At 31.5% G+C, this 17,905-nt stretch overlaps 1 protein-coding gene across 4 annotated transcripts in view; it reads right to left on the minus strand.

Moving 5' to 3' along the window:
* Positions 1-320: 320 nt before the first annotated feature.
* LOC117104640 (zinc finger protein Helios-like) overlaps positions 321-17,905 on the minus strand; it is a 60,259-nt gene continuing 42,674 nt past the window's right edge. For all 4 annotated transcript variants that reach the window (XM_033245518.1, XM_033245517.1, XM_033245515.1 and 1 more), the window contains 2 exons: positions 17,288-17,400; positions 321-5,806 (listed from right to left, as the gene is read on the minus strand). In XM_033245518.1, the coding sequence (XP_033101409.1) occupies positions 5,045-5,806; positions 17,288-17,400 (875 nt within the window). In that variant the 3' untranslated portion in view covers positions 321-5,044. The remainder of the gene's footprint in view (positions 5,807-17,287; positions 17,401-17,905) is intronic.

Below are 17,905 nucleotides of genomic sequence, written 5' to 3' on the forward strand. Positions count from 1 at the left end.
CTTTATGACTGTCCTAATGCATGTTGGACTGAAAACATAAATTATAATATCTTCGCATTTTCTTCAACCCGCATTTCAATTATGAGGGTTTTTCGAAGAACCATGTGATCAGACTCCTATTAAAACCCAACGCTGGCAGAGTTTGAACCGTCATCTTCAGCACAAGAAGCAGGAACGATACCTCTCAGCTACTGTAACCGCTCAGCATTTAAATCCGTGAAAACTTGTCTTTCAAATCATTTGTGGTTAACAACTTACTTGATCCTTTTAAATGAGCTATTGTTTGGCAGACAAAAATATAAAGAACACAATACAGGTAATTTAGCTTGGCAAAGTCATCATTTATTTTCAGAACTTAAAAAGGCACAAGAAAAGGAATCCAGGGTGAGGGTGACCAGCTAATGGTGTCACAATCACTTAACATTCCCCCTTGGTCCTGCCAATCAAAAAAGGTAGCTTACAGTCTTCACCCTAATTAACAATACTTGTTAGTCATTATCTACTTACTCAAGGTGTGCACTCTCTTAATTGGTTATCTACATGCATTCTTCGTTTAAATAAAAGATGCCGAGATGACTGCAAACAAGTAACATAGACATTTACAAAGCGTACAACATTTTCTACATTGTATATTCATTATCAAAGAAACTGCCAAATTTTTAAAATTACAAGCAAATAAAACATCAACGACGACAACATCCCTCGAAGCTTAAAAACTAAAGGGTAAAACAGAAGCAAGGAAGGAAAAGTTTCTCAAGGTAATAATTTTAGGACCATCAAATGATTTAAAAAGGTGAAAGATAGTGAACATCAACAGATAATTTGATTGTGTTGGATTATGGTGGTACTACTGTAAATTAAATGGTGAATGTTAAAATGATAACCATGATGAAGTTATCGATGTCTAATGAATGAAAATGCTGATGGTTGTGAATATGATAGCTTGTGTACGATGGTACTATAATACTTTACATTGATTATACTGTGTTCCATAAATATCAAGGCAAATCTGAGTTGGCTAACAAATTATTAATCCATTCTTCAATAAATTCATTTACTTTCACAGCACATGAAGCCAGAGTGCCATAAATGATGGAACCCAAAACAAGTACTGTCTAATTCTTATCCATAAAAATTAAATACAGATGTATAAGTGGTAACAATACCAGTGTATAATAAATTGCGCCCTCTATATTCTATAATTAGTTGCAACTATTTTTCACTGTTGTAAAAACAGTAAGACAGAAAGTTACAACTTTAATTTGCATATAACCAATAGATGGCTTCGATTTTGAGGTAAAAGTTTACCAAAATCAGCCATACATTTGGGAGCATTAAATTAATTATCTATCATCAATTCAAATATTATTACAATTAAAATTTTTCTGTAAACATAAAAAGGCATTAAATGCCTGTGATTAGGTAAAAGGCATATTATTATAATGCTTAAATTTATTAAATTTTAAAAAATATTTAACCATTTAATGAGAAAAGGCAAAATTTCTCGGCCAATTATTGAGCATTAATAAATATATATATAGGTTATCATTAATAGGTGCATAATTTATCTGCAAGGCTTTCAGAAGATGAGAATCAAGCAATCTAAATTACACAATAAAAAGAATGACCCGAATTGCACACGCTCACAAAACTGGTAGAATCTAGAACAAATTAACACCATTAAAACAGTAAGCAGAAATGTGTTTTGAACACAAATAATTAATTCTACACACATCAAAGATATCACAAACAGAATTAAAGAAAATTCAGAAAAAAATACTCATAAAATTGAAATGGGAGTACTGTGCAAACATTAACTACTTCAACCTCAATTGCAATTAATTTCATTAAAAAATCGTGAACCATGATCACTACAAAAATGTTTTCACATTTCAAATCATTATCAAAAATACATAAAATATATATATTTTTTCTATTCATTTCACAGCAAGCAAATGACAAAAGAACCAATCATATTTTTACTGGGTATCTATGCATGAGATAATACAATATAAATATTTCTATTAAACTGTATAATAATTAGGTTGAAAATTTGGAATAGCATGGCAACTAATTGCAAAAAAAAAAAAAAATCGCCATGACTTAATTAGATCTCTGTTGCCTTGACACCCAACTAATTAAAAATATAAAGGTTCAAAATAAATATGTTCCTTAAACGTAAAATTTTTGTTTGCAACATACAAATGAAATATATACATTTACATGCATATTTTCAATTATTACTGATAATACTATTTTACTTGCTCATTACAATTTACTTAATCTCTTATCTGACACACCTTTAACTGAGTGGAAAATTGCATATGAGTTGATATAAGCAAAGTGGTTGCATTTTTATCCATGTATACATGGGAAATACTACTGCTGTAACCAAAAAAGAGGCAGGAGGGGAAAAGATGGATGAGAGAGGGGAAAGAGAGAGGAGAAAAAGTCAAATGGAAGAGAAGAAACAGGCAAGAGACAAAGGAAACAGATAGAAGAGAGGCAAGAAAGGGCAAAAAAGTGAAAAGAGAGGGGAGGGGGAAAATAGATGGAAAAGAGGCAGGGATAGAGTGGTATGTGACAGAAAAACATGTTGGAAAGTATTAAAATGTCGAAGTATTAATAATAGTTGTAGTAATAACAGTGGGTGTGTGGTGAAAAACCTGGTGGTCATGGTTGTGGCCATATAGAATTTACTATAGTGGCAGTGAAGTTGGTGGTGGTAAACATGGTGGTGGTAGTGAAGATGGTGGTGATGGTAGTGGCAACAGAGTAGTAGCAGTATAGATGGTGGGATAAGTGGCGGTAGCAGTAGTAGTTACACTAATCCATGCGTAGATGGAGAAAATATGGAGGTACAAGGCACAGCTGGGAATTCAATAAATAAATCAGCTCCTTTGCTGATTGCCAAATATCATTAAATACGAATTAGTCCACATCACTGTTAAGCATCAAGGAAATAAGATTGTGATTTTTATCTCACTAATTAGTACTTGCTTTTTAGAGTCGTACATGTTTTCATTTACATTGGACAAGGTGGGACAATCACATCGACACATTGGGTACATTATTGGTGGAAATTCAATAGTACTTTCTACTAATATTCCATCAATGACTTTTCCTTACAATCACATTCCCTTTTAAGTATATATTCAAATACTTGGTGACATATATATTCAAACACTTGGTGACAATCTCCTTAGGGTGACTTATTTGGAGACAATTTGAATATCATACACGTTTCATTTTACAAACATCACTTTAATACATTCCTTATAGTGCTAAGGAAACTGTGATGATAAATATATACTCCATTTAAGCATTACATGGTACATTTTCTCAGGGTTTTTCAAATTCAATTTTGATTTACTGTATATAAATTCCATCCAAAGATCTGTGATGCAAATAATGACAGATAATACAATTGAGGGAGCTATTTGGAATGACACTTACACACTGAAAGCTTTGTGTGTAGCTATTGTGAACACAGATTCCATTTTTTTTTTGACAGTCAATAGATGCAGACATTTAAACACGTTCAAATTTGTTTTTCTCATAAAATACACAAAATCACAATATTAAACTTCCATCGCACACGCAATTAGTATATCTACATCCATCCAGGGCTACTACTTCTGCCCAAATTTCACACGCACACACACGTATCCAACATGTATACAACCCGTACGTAGCCTATATAATAGGATTTCCTATAATAATCTGATCTCACCAAAATGGAACGGCGATGGGTAAAAATGACAAAAGAAAGGTTGTCACAAAATGCATTAAGCGCTTTAATCTTGCACAGTGCAACCTCACGTTCCCTATCAATAAATCATAGTGCTTTATTATCTTCATCTGATATATTTATATATATAAATTTGTATATCTATATATATACTGTACACTTGTTAACACTTTTAACGGGTCTTTGGCTATCATAAGGCATATTCTTAAATAAATTTGCAGGATGGATTTTGAGGGCCGAAGTTTTGAGGTCAGTCTCCAGTTGTCAATATACTTCATTTGCATAATCACTCATCCTCATTAGCATATTTATTCAAATAGAATGCATTGTCTTCAGTTTAATTACTGATCAAGGTGGGATGCAAGCATGAAGAGCTAATAAGGATTTGTGATGTGAGGAAAGACCTTTATATAGGTAGGCAAAAAGAAACAGCAATGGACTATTAATTTTAATAACTTATATGCCCAAACAAGAACCCTGAGAAAGCGCATACCACCTGTGGTATCACTTAACCACCTGTGATATCACTTGAACACCTGTGATATCACCAATATTACAAGAATATCTGTGACATCACTAGAACATCTGGAATATCCAGTGAACACCTGTGACATCACAAGAATACCTATGACATCACTACAACACCTGTGACATCAGAATATATGTGACACCTACTAGAACATCTGCGATATCACCATTGTACACAGATGACCAAAGGCATCTCTTAAATCTTCCACATGTACTACACGTTGTTTACACTTTGATACATCCTGCAGCTAAACGTTTGAAAAAGAAATGTTAATACTGGTACTCTTCCAGTATTAATGCCTCCTTCCCCTGCTGATCTTAGAGCAAAATCCTTTTTTACTATATCAAATTTGTTATATCTGCAAACTCCTTTTTTGCACAATAGAAAACTAAATCTGCATCAACATATATACAGACATGCCAGATCAACTACACATGAAATAAGATCCTCTGCTAAGCACTGTCTTACCATGCATATGCATGTATATATAAACATATATCATATATATGCCAGGTGCACATACACTCTAGGCATACATATTTATATACTATACATACTCCATTTAAGTATGTATTAATTTAAATATACACATACACATGTATATATAATTGTACAATATACATGTATATTATATAATCATATTCTTTATATATAATATAAAGATAGACAGATAAATATACATACATATTTATATATATGGTTAGATACATATTTTAAACATCTTTGGAAAATACGCTACTTATAGCCTCTATAATTTGCAGACATCAAAAATGCTTTCCTCTTGCCAAATGTGAGGCAAACTCATATCTGTCCTTACACTTGTAGCCACATATATTGCACTCAAAGGGTTCCCGGAAACCATGGCAACCCATGTGTATGGTATACATCACATGATCAAGGAAAATGATCTGGCAATGAACGCATTTGAAACTTGTAGAGATGTTAAGATCCTCATTACATTTGGTGCAAAGACGTGAACAGTCTTCGGAGATCGATTCATGGCGAACCTCTCTTCTTTGCGGCACCGTTAGTTCAGTAGAGGGTGATAATATTATGCTGTGAGGTTCTTTGTCATGTTTCTCGGAATTACGTAGTCTGCTTACGCGGATACGTTCATGATGTATAGCTGACTGTGGCAGGGGCAGAGAATGTGAGGATTCCATTTCGCTATGCAGACTTCCATTATCCATATCACTAATATCGCTGTGTGTATCATGAACTTCACGAACACTGCGGTGCTGGGTCAGCGAGATAGGCCCACGAGACATGAAATCTCGAGTCCTATTTAAATCAATTGTTCGAGTGTTTACCTCCTTCGGTGGTGCTTCGCGATCGTTAAAGCGGCGCTCAACTTCATTGTGGTGGAGAGATGTCACATGATTATCCTGGCCAGCTTGGGAGAATATAGACGTGATCGCGGGTGTGTAAGCTGCTGACAGCGAAGACAACACTTTATGGGCCGGACTCACACTTTCCGGACTGTGGCCATACATCTGCATGACGTTACTAAGAGCACTTTCTAGACCCTGAGAAAAAAAAAATAAATGCTTTTTTTCAGAAATGGTTCAATTTTAATGAAAACATAGAATGTGGAGTAAGTATTTTATTTGTAGCTCATTTCTGCTCTACACATTATTCCTTTTTTCTGTCTAGCACCCTCTATTGGTCAAAAACCTGATAGACTCCCACTTTTCAAAATGACTGCCATAAAATGTTTATTCTTCATTATTAATAATTAAACATCTTTAAGCATATTATAATTACCAATAGATATTTTCCTTTAGATTCTAATCTCTTAATTAATTATTTCACTAGACGAAACAAAACTAAAATAAGGATAATTGGTTCCAGGAAATAAATGATCTTCAGTTTTGCTACACACGTGCGCTGTTCATTAGCCACTTGCTTTAATCATCTCTTACTGACTCACGTCATCTTAATCTGTTCAACTACTAATCCATATTCGTGATCCATGATTTAATCTCATCAGTATTTCCTAGTGAAGTTCGCACAGGTTTTTCAATGAATAAGGCCAGCCACTAATTAAACACATTGGAGAGGAAGGAAGCAAAAACTCAGCGTAATGCAGCGCTCCGAGAGCTGGCCTTGAACTGTTTTCGGCAAGGATGCCGCAGCAACCAAATCAAATTAAGATCTTTCCCATCGCGAGTCTTCATAGTGAGGGCAACTGCTAGCAGACCAACTGAGACTAGGCTGAGGTCCCGTCCACATTTTCCCATTTTTATCACTCAAATACATAAACCATTATAGCAAATATTTGAATAATGAAATCTTTGTTTCTCATAGTACAGCCAACTGTATACTATCCCTTGGATATTTTTAAGCAAGTACATATAGCAATGTACACATAATAATTATTGTTTAATAAAAAAAATAATAACAACACTATTAATAAGGTTTATTACTGGTAATATAAAATAAATATTGTGTAATAATTGATTACTAATATAAATGCTTACTTATTTTAACAATCTTTAAGGGTGGTAGTTCATCCAGCCGAATCTGATTATTAGGGACCCTCAATACATACAGCAAAACAAAACAAAAGATGGAATGGAACAAACTAAATTAATAGTAATATAAATTAATTTAGATTAAATGAAATAATCAAACAAAAAAATATATAAAAAATACACATATAATAATAACAACAATATTTACTAACAATAATATTTAATAAGAATATTACATTATTTTTTAATAACGACTAGCAATTTAACTAATAAATAATAATAAATATATGTCCAATAGAAATGTTTAATGTTACAAAAAGACACCAATAATATGATATTTAATAATATATAATGAAGGTAATATTTATTAATACCTTTTAATACTACTTTTGAGGCATCTAGATTTATAATGTGGATGTTATAGATTATTAAATTATCATAATAAAAAATACTATAAAAACAAAATATCAACTGTAAGGATAACAAGATGACAAACACAAAGGTAGAGTTTGATTTGAAAGGTAAGTGGCCTTAAGCAATTCACAGAATGTCAAAGTTGTGGCGGAAAAAGGTGATGCAGACGAGAGATGGCTGTCTCCGTAGGGCGCAGGAAAGTCTTCAAATCCTTTATTATTTTTATGTACAGTGCTATTCCGATATATATTGGCTTGGATATTAATTTTCATTATTATAAGAGCTGATTGCCACAATAATTATAATCATTATTTATCATTTTCACCTTAAGTAATAATCTTTCCAACAATGATACATCATAGTCAAATTAATAATAAAAAACAATATATCAAATAATTTTGTTTAAGTAAAGTTTACTAAGTTGTAAAAAGATCAGTTCACATTTCGGTGGAGAAATTGTAGGCATTACATTCCTGTAAAGTTTTTAATATTATTTTGAACTTCAAAATTCAGCTCTCTGATTGGTTGAAAGTCTGTAGCTGACAGAAGACTTAATTACATGGAGGATGATTAATTGGAGTTTATATTTTGTTAAACCAATTTTAAAGACTTCTTATAGGTAAGAAAAATGTTAATATTATACAATATAAATTGACTTTTATACATTTTATCTAGGCAAATATTAAACAGCTAAACATAGCTCTAGTAATAATCATATTATTATCAACTGTGCAGGCAAGAGCTAGCCCAGCAAACGGTATGCTAGTAGGCTACAGTGTAGTAGTACTAGGTCGAGGGAAGGCTATTTCCCAAGGGGAGAAAAGGAAGAAGGTGCTGTGCATGGTGCATGTCATAGGCCTAGGATTTGAAATAGACAAAAATAAAAACGATCTACTGAAAATAATCACCAACATAATTAGAAATAACTCAACTGGTAATTTTCATAAAGTTCCTGAATGTAAATTCATATCAAGAATATAAAATGTTTTATAACTAAAATTGGTTATAAAAAGTCAAGATTTTGCTAATATTTGGCTTAAAACAAACTCAATCTGTTTCGAAAATGTATCAAAATTGAGCTAAAATTAAACCAGAACTATCTATTGTAAAATACAGATTGGAAATTTGGTCATAATTATCAAAATATATCAATATGTTATAAAAGATGTAGGCCTGCAGTAATATTTCTAAATAGTATATTCCACATGATCACATGATAAAGTAATTTGTAAATATATCAACAGCAAAAAACTGTTCTAAAAATACAAAAAAAAAAATCAGCAGTGAAGGGTTATCAAATAGAAAAAATTAATTGACAATAAATAGAAAATTATTAATGATTAATGTAATAGTGAAATACTTTGACCGATTGAATGATTGATTGAATTTTTTGACGCCATAAATTTACTTTATAAATGTGACTGATTGATTAACTGATTAAATCTATGAATCCATAACCTTACCAATTAGTTTCTTTGCTTACTAATTAGTTTCAGTAGTTGTTTGTATTACTATGTAACTAGTACATTTACTAATAATTTATCAACTTCATAAATTAACATGATTTCCAATAATTACTTTGTAACTTGACTGAATGATTGATTAATTGACTGACAGACGAAGTCTTTGAATCCAAAACTTTACTTAGTTCCCAAAAGTTTTCTAAAAGTTCCAATAACATGTTTATATTACTATACTTGTACTAACAATTTATCAACAGAATAACATAGTATTTTCATAAAAATACAAAATCTTCTTATAACAAAATTTGTTTAAGACCTAAGAAAGTTTAAAATACATAGGCTATAGCAAATATTCAAACACCCCAACAACAACAAATATGCACTAAAAAACTAGATACTGTCGTCTATCAACTGGTTACATACCTACAAACACATCCATGTTCTGAGTAGTTTGCGTGTTTTCATTAATAAATCTACATGTCTTCCCTAAGGCATTACATATATGAAATATTTCTAGGGCATGAGAGAAAACCAAGCTATGATTAAAGTTGAGTTCTAGCCTTGTTTACGTGGGTCAGTTAGTTTCTTTCACTACTAGACTATACATGAATACTACCAATGCTTGCCTGATAGCTACACAGCCCTGGAGCAGGGCTGACTTTGGGCACCTAAATACTTGCCCATGCATGTGGAATTGGAATTTGTGGGTCAGTTAGTTTCTTTCACTACCTGACAATACATGAATACTACCAATGCTTGCCTGATAGCTACACAGCTCTGGAGCACGGGCTGACTTTGGGCACCTAAATACTTGCCCATGCATGTGGAATTGGAGTTTGTGGGTCAGTTAGTTTCTTTCACTACCAGACAATACATGAATACCACCAATGCTTGCCTGATAGCTACACAGCCCTGGAGCCCGAGCTGACTTTGGGCACCTAAATACTTGCCCATGCATGTGGAATTGGAATTTTTGTATCTACTCACTGTATATATTTATATCTACTTGCATAAATTCATTCATTTGTCCATTCATTCATAATAATAATAGTAAGTGGGACTTATTTTGCATATAGTTATTCATTTGTTTCTTCATACATTTATTCATTTGCTCATTCATATATTTGTCCATTCATACATTTGTTCATTTGTTCATTTGTACATCTAGAGTCTTGAGTTAAATCCTCCATAAAAGCAAAAACTTGTCCAAGGAGTCCTGTGCTAATGTTCCCCATTGTACACTGTGCATGTAAAATATTAGGAAATAAAAAATCTAATCTTAAACAAACACCTATTCATTTGTCCATTCATCATCATAATTAGTGTTCATTCATACATTTATTAATTTCCATTCATTTGCAAATTCATACATTAATTCACTTGTCGATACCGGACTAATTCCATTATCCATACATGGATTCATATTTTTTAATCCACTAATTTTAACATATTCACTAATTTCTCCATACCTGGACTACAGTAGTATTTTTTTTCTTACATGGATTCATTTATTTGTCCAATGACATTATTGATCAATTTGTTGATATACTGATTAATTTGATTTTAAGTTTTGAATTTTCTTTTGAATTATTGTGATCCACTCATGAAATCAGTGCTGTGTCACTGCAAGTGCCATCACATTAAGGACTAAATATTATTAACAAAACCATGAAACTTTTGTTACATCATTGTAAAAATAAAAACCATATTTTTACACATGGTGTATCAAAAGTTTTATGACTTGAATTTTCCTTAAAACTAGTTAATTTATTCATTCCAACAAAAGATATCTATACTTTGTCAATATAGTAATCCTCTTTATATCATCTACAATTTTTGTTTTATAAAAAAAAAGAATAACCAAAGTAAAATAATATATATTATATATATATAATTTAATAACAGCAATTACAGAACTACCACAATTTCAAATGAACGATTGAAAGACACAGAAAGCATATCAATTTCAGTAATTCTGACATAAAAATATTATTAATTGACATAAAAATGCCTACCTTACAAAAACAGAAATAAATAATTAAAAAAAATAGTGACAAAGGGAAAGAATAAAGAATAACTTTATAATAATAATGACAATGATAAAAACTATATAAGAAAAATAAATGTATAATCATGGTAAAATATATTTTTAATATTGTTGATTATGACAGCTTGAGTTGATTTGAATTTATTTGGTTTTAAAAAATAAAATCATAAAAAATGCAAAATAAAGTATTTAAATTAAGTATAATATTCTAAAATATCAATGTCTACAAAGTTAATAGGCCTACACAAATTTATACCGCACATTTTGCCAAGGGATACAAGATGTATAGATTTTTTAATAATTTCCTCTAGTCATCATTACAAAAATAATTATATTAGTAAAAATAATATTCCTAACAATTAATGAAAATTTGTAATTTCATAAATCGAAGGAAAATATAAAAAGCAGACTTATTAAATTGCAGTAAAATTCAATCTCATCACATTAACCTCAAGATTCATATTGTTAGAAAAAAAATAAATTGTGCAGAATGCTAAATTGGCTTTGCAGACCCATAAGCCTACTCATTAGTTATTGAATTTTTATAAAAATGACACTAAATCCTATTCTAAAAAATCTGCACGTTTTATGATCTGCTACATCAACAGAGACGAAGTGAGCAAGGCTGTTAATAAGGAATAATTATGCCTGTAAACATTAACTTTCGTTTTTGGTGATCACAAGGGAACAAGTCACTCCAATCCAGGAGAAGTTTAATCATATCCATAAGTATGAACTTCTAAACTTGTGATTGCAGATCTCAGTTTATGCTCAATAACTATACTGACAGTTCAAACGAATATCTATACGTTCTAATTAATATTCCATACATACATATATATATTCCACACTGCATTATATAAAATATACGTACACACACACAGAAAAATAATACAAGTAGTGTATAAATATATTTAAATATAAAATGAGTATTATGTTTGTTTTTATTTACTATTAAAAGTTACCGCAAATATACAACTTTGATCTGTGCGTATTACTATTTACTATGTATGATATACGTATGTGTGATATACGTATTTGTGATAGACATATTTGTGATAGACGCATGTGTGATGTTTGTAAGTGTGATGTATGCATATGTTATGTGTGCATGTAGAATATATAGTATGCATGTGTAAATGTGTGATGCATGCATGTGTGATATGTATGCATACAGTATGTGATGTGTATGCATATGTGATGTACAGTATGCATGTGTTATGTGTGCAAATGTGATGTATACAAGTGTGATGCATGTATGTGTGATGTGTGCATGTGTAATTTATAGTATACAAGTGCTATGTGTGCAAGTGTGATGTATACACGTGTGATGCATGCATATGTGATGTGTGCATCTGTGATGTGTGCATGTGTGATGTACAGTATACATGTGCTATCTATACATGTGTGATGCATGTATTGTTTAATGTACATGTGTGGTGATGCATGCATGCATGTGTGATAAATGCATGTGATGTGTGATGTACAGTATACATGTGCTATCTATACATGTGTGATGCATGTATTGTTTAATGTACATGTGTGGTGATGCATGCATGCATGTGTGATAAATGCATGTGATGTGTGATGTATAGTATACATGTGCTTGTGCATTTATGATGTATGCATGTGTAATACACATGTTTGCTGAATGCATGTGTGATGTGTACATGTGTGATGTTTACATTTGATTTGTGCATGTGTAATGTGAAAATATGAGGCGTGTAATGTTAAAATTAGTATGGAAGAATAATCAAGAGTACTTCTCAATCACATATTCCCAGAATATATATATATTTTTTTCCCGAGCTCAAATGAAATTGCGTCATTTTTTATTAGAAAATATTTTAATCCCTAAACAATTATTTTACTACTAAACTAAAGCATAACAATTATAAATCAATTTACTTTATAGCCTTTATGGCCTAGATTTTTTTTTTTTTTTATAGATGAAACATGATGATTATAACAATTAAGTTCACTGTATACTACTAGCTGTGTAGCGCCTGTAAGTGTTAATGTGTTTTCTGCCTTATCACTTTCCTTGGCAAAAATTACTACCAACCAGAACAAGTTCAATTCCTCTAGGAAGGGAAAAATACAAAACTTGGAATATATAACCACCTGTATTCAGAGAACATTTACCCAGCCTTTTGAAGGACTCCGGGAAGGTGTTGCCCGGAATAGTACAAAGAAAAACCAGAGGTCTGAGTCAACACCGGGCTCTGGTTATTTTCACAATATTAATCCTGACAAAAAACAAGCGCGGATGGAATAACTGTTCGGTGTTTTTCGTTTGAGCTGCACCAAAGTTGGTGTCACAAGATTTTGACAACACACAAGTTACTACAACTTGATTAGGGATACAACAGGTGCTAAGGCCACTGAGGGTGTTAGAGTAAAGTGATTGTGAAGTGTCTCAATTATCACAACAAATGATCCAACGACTCCGATGATGTAAGGTGTGTAGGAGTGTTTTTTTTTTTTTTTTTGCTTTATGATTTTTGCTGACTGTTGCTGGAGATATTTGATTAAGCACAGCGAGACCTTGCTGTCAGTAGGGTGCAAGGATTGGCGTCCCATGGGATCTCTGTAAAACAAGCTTCACAAGAGTATTAGTTGTGAATAGTTTATTTGTAGTTAACAGTCTGTAGCAGGTTATTCACCCTGCTGGAGCAAGGACAGCAAGCGCTATACAAGAGGAAGATACTTTGTCAAATTAAAAGAGATTATACAAGTATGGATAACGGTTGGATAGTTAAAAGGTGTTTAATAGACTAGCTGTAAGAACTAATGTTTAAAATTCCTCTTTAAATTCTCTGTACTTCCAAAAACTAATGAGGTCTAAACAAACATAATAATTGTTAAAACACTTTTCATTTAAATAAAAAAAAAAACTAATTTATAATTTATTTTTACTTAAAGAAATGATAATAAACTCCCAATTATTTACAAATTTGTTTTCCTTACTTGTGGCTAAAAATAAATACCAGCCTTGCAATCAGAGAATCAAGGGTTCAATGATAACAAAAATAAAATTAATAATTTTAGCACACAGCAATTTCAGCATGGTTTGTTTTTGATTCTGTAATTTCCAAGCCAACTCTTTGTTGGATGTTGTTGAAAAACAATACTTGAAATGTTGCTATTTAGAAAAATTCCATTTTCCCAGCCAGGATTCAAACTTGGATGGTTTCCATGAAAGGAAATTCACATTTACATAATTAAGAACCTTCCAAGTAACTTATTGTTTCACTTTCCATTACGATTTGAATTTGCTTGTTTGAAATTTTATTTCAAATCGTCTGTAAGTTTAAATTAATTCAAATGTATTCACCCTGCTGGAGCAAGGACAGCAAGCGATATACAAGAGGAAGATACTTTGTCAAATTAAAAGAGATTATACAAGTATGGATAACGGTTGGATAGTTAAAAGGTGTTGTGTGTTTAATAGACTAGCTGTAAGAACTAATGTTTAAAATTCCTCTTTAAATTCTCTGTACTTCCAAAAACTAATGAGGTCTAAACAAACATAATAATTGTTAAACACTTTTCATTTAAATAAAAAAAAAAACTAATTTACAATTTATTTTTACTTAAAGAAATGATAATAAACTCCCAATTATTTACAAATTTGTTTTCCTTACTTGTGGCTAAAAATAAATACCAGCCTTGCAATCAGAGAATCAAGGGTTCAATGATAACAAAAATAAAATTAACAATTTTAGCACACAGCAATTTCAGCATGGTTTGTTTTTGATTCTGTAATTTCCAAGCCAACTCTTTGTTGGATGTTGTTGAAAAACAATACTTGAAATGTTGCTATTTAGAAAAATTCCATTTTCCCAGCCAGGATTCAAACTTGGATGGTTTCCATGAAAGGAAATTCACATTTACATAATTAAGAACCTTCCAAGTAACTTATTGTTTCACTTTCCATTACGATTTGAATTTGCTTGTTTGAAATTTTATTTCAAATCGTCTGTAAGTTTAAATTAATTCAAATGATATAAAGATTTGATCATTTGTTATATACGGTATTGTTTTCAGAAATATTTCAATAAATGCACAATCTAAAAAATTATTGTAGACAATGTATGAAGTGATGATTCCCCATTTTTAGAAGTCTCAATTAACCTAGAAATAGGTTTTTGTTCTTTTTGTTACTTGTTGTTCTTAAAAACATAAGATTCTCATACTTTTCTTAAGCCGTAATGTAAATTCAAATGTAATTAAACCATATTTACTTATCCAAATATAGACTGAAAAATAAACAGTTAATCTAATAAAAGTCTTGATAAAATTATTCTCCCTTACATGACATGTTGTTATGTTAAATGTATCCTCTTATAAAGTATCAGCATCCTAAATGGTGGGTGGATCTTGAAAATAAAATTTAAATATATTTAAGACAAACCTCTGGGGCATAAATATGCAATACTTATTAAAATATCATGAAGCTATCAAAAATGTTTTGAACCTAACAAGTTTTCTGCTCTAGGCTTAACTTATCGAGAGTAGCTTGAATGGTGACAGAAAATAACCACTGATCACGGTTGCACTGCGGGCTAAACTAAACAAACAAGACTTGAGTCTTCCTCTGGATCAACCTGCAACTCCGCTGGGACAAATGTTGCTACAGCTACCTTGCTTCTGGCAATCATAAAAAGTCTAAAAACTTTTCAACTAATCATATTTCTGGATCCTGTCAGGATATTCCTCGTTGTGGATATAATTATATAATGCCTAGATCAATAGTTTAATTTTTGGCACATAAAATTAAATTGGAACCAGCTTTTCAGCATGTGACAGGGGTGTTTAATGCACAACACTCAAGATTCCCCAGACTACCTTATCCATCCAAAAAAACCCCAAGATTTCCTAGGCTAACTTTATTTTACTTCCATCCTAAAATTTCATAATTATTTCTTCCAGCTATCCATCAGAACTGTAGTCAGTCATCCATAGAAAAATGGCCCATGTGACCATAAACCCATGCATGGTAACTCCTGATAAAACATTAGTAAAAAGTTTAAAAAAATTAATGTTTATATTTTTTAATTAGTATTTATACCCAAGAGAATGTGTACACATATTATCAAGTAAATTATAATATGCAAAAAAGATACACAAAAGCAAGTATTATAAATGTGAACACAATTATATATGAATGCTGAGAACTGATGTCTTGGATTGATTAAATGTAAAATACAATATATGAATATGGTCACAAACTCAAATATTAAAGTGAACACACTCAAATATAATTGTGAACACACCCTCAAATAATAAGAATGTGTACAAACAATAAAGTAATTTAATAAATTATGCATATTAAAGTATTAAAAATGTCTATATGCAAAAATCCAATCAAGTATAGAAATAATGTTTTTCATTAATTAATATAGATTTATATTATGTAAGTGTGTATTCACAACTTTTTGGTAGGAATGTGATTTTATAATCATACACACAAACAATTACAGGGTAGTGTGTAAACAAAAGCCATGTTGAACATGTACACACCTCTCTAAGGAGGACAATTTGCAGTTGTTAGTTTATGTTAATTTCCGACTCCCTTTCCTGGCAAATTTTAAGGAATGCCAAATAAATACTATTATCAATGTTATTAATCACAGGAAATAATGTATGCAATGAGTTTATAAACATAAGAAGCCAATGAGGTATACCATTTTGCAAATGTGATGAAGTAACATGAAACTATACAAATAAAAATCATGTATACATAATTACATCCAACATTATAATTTAGTTTTAGAAATATTTGGTCTTTATGTTTAGCTTTAAAATTCAGGGAAATCACAAATTCAACAAGAAAATCTGGATGCTGACAATTGATGTTCTTGGCAGTGATCAAGAAATCGATGCATGTCTGTGTGTCAATCAATATGTCAATTTCTCAATCAATCAATCAAGCCATCCTGAAATTGTTCGGATTAATAATCAATCAAGCGTTAAGATTTTAAATTTGAAAGCAAACGATGTCACTTAGGAAAATCAATCCACAAGTTTAAGGATTAATCGACTGGTTTCAAAATCTATCAAATGAGTGGTCAAATCGATTCCACAAACTGAATTCTCCTAACAAATGGAAATTCCTGATCCACGAAACTACGACAGCTGAAAGCCGTAGTCTCTGCGATTTAAAAAAATACATCTGAAAAATCTTCAGATAAGAAGCATTGCAAGTGTTGTAAAATTTAATATACTATCGTATATCCTCAATTTACAATGAGTTTTGCCATTAGCTTGCGCTTTTATTTACAAAAATAAATTATTGAATAAAACACATTTTAATTTCACATAGAACATGATTCCGTAATGAATACCTTGGTTTTTTGATATGTACATTCAGTATGTGAACTTAGGTATAGATATGTCACCTAACATTAAAAAAAGCACAGATGGATCATTCTTGATAGGTTGTTATATATAAAACCCTAGAATCATTAAAGCTACTTGTAATATAGTAGTTAAAACGATCTATTGCTCTTCCCCATAATCCTCTTTACTCTATTACTACGCTATTACGGGCTACACGGCACATTTCTGATCAATGACCGTTTTTAATGTGATAGATCCACTTACCTTTTGTGAGTTACTGTCTGGCTGGGCATCCTTCTCGTTACTGGTCCCATTTTCTGGGTGGTGTTTCTCCTCCGTATGTACATCTTCCTCCATTTTAAACATCTTGGCAGCATCTATTCGGGGCAAGAACACACGTTTCATTTGATGAGGTTTTGTCTACTCGTTTTTAGACCTGCATGTCGGTCAGAGTTTGGCAAACAAGTCTTATGCAGTGTACTATATATTCACATCCTAAACTACACAACTACTCAGGATGTTGTTTTATCTGCACCGAAAATGAATTTAGGTCGCAGCGAAATTTAGAAAATACTGGAAGTCTTTAATCAAAATTGTTAGTAGGCTAGACATGGGTGCTATCGCAACGACTCTCACACCGGCCAACCTGTTACATCGTTTATTAAGAAAAATTTCTGTTTTTATGAATTGTTTATGAGTTAAGTTCATAGTTTCTAATTATCCCCATGTTTTCACTTGTTAATCCTAATTAGATCTAAATATCAGCTTTTAATTTACTACAAAATTGCTTAATTAATTTATAGATGCATAATTGTTATTGACAGTAACGTGGGACGTACAGACGTAGTTTTGAAAGTTCTCTCTTAATCTGTCTCCGAGACA

This window comes from Anneissia japonica, unplaced genomic scaffold, assembly GCF_011630105.1.
Source record: "Anneissia japonica isolate Jap-2015-1 unplaced genomic scaffold, ASM1163010v1 scaffold287712_len2945570_cov188, whole genome shotgun sequence".
Taxonomy (NCBI): domain Eukaryota; kingdom Metazoa; phylum Echinodermata; class Crinoidea; order Comatulida; family Comatulidae; genus Anneissia; species Anneissia japonica.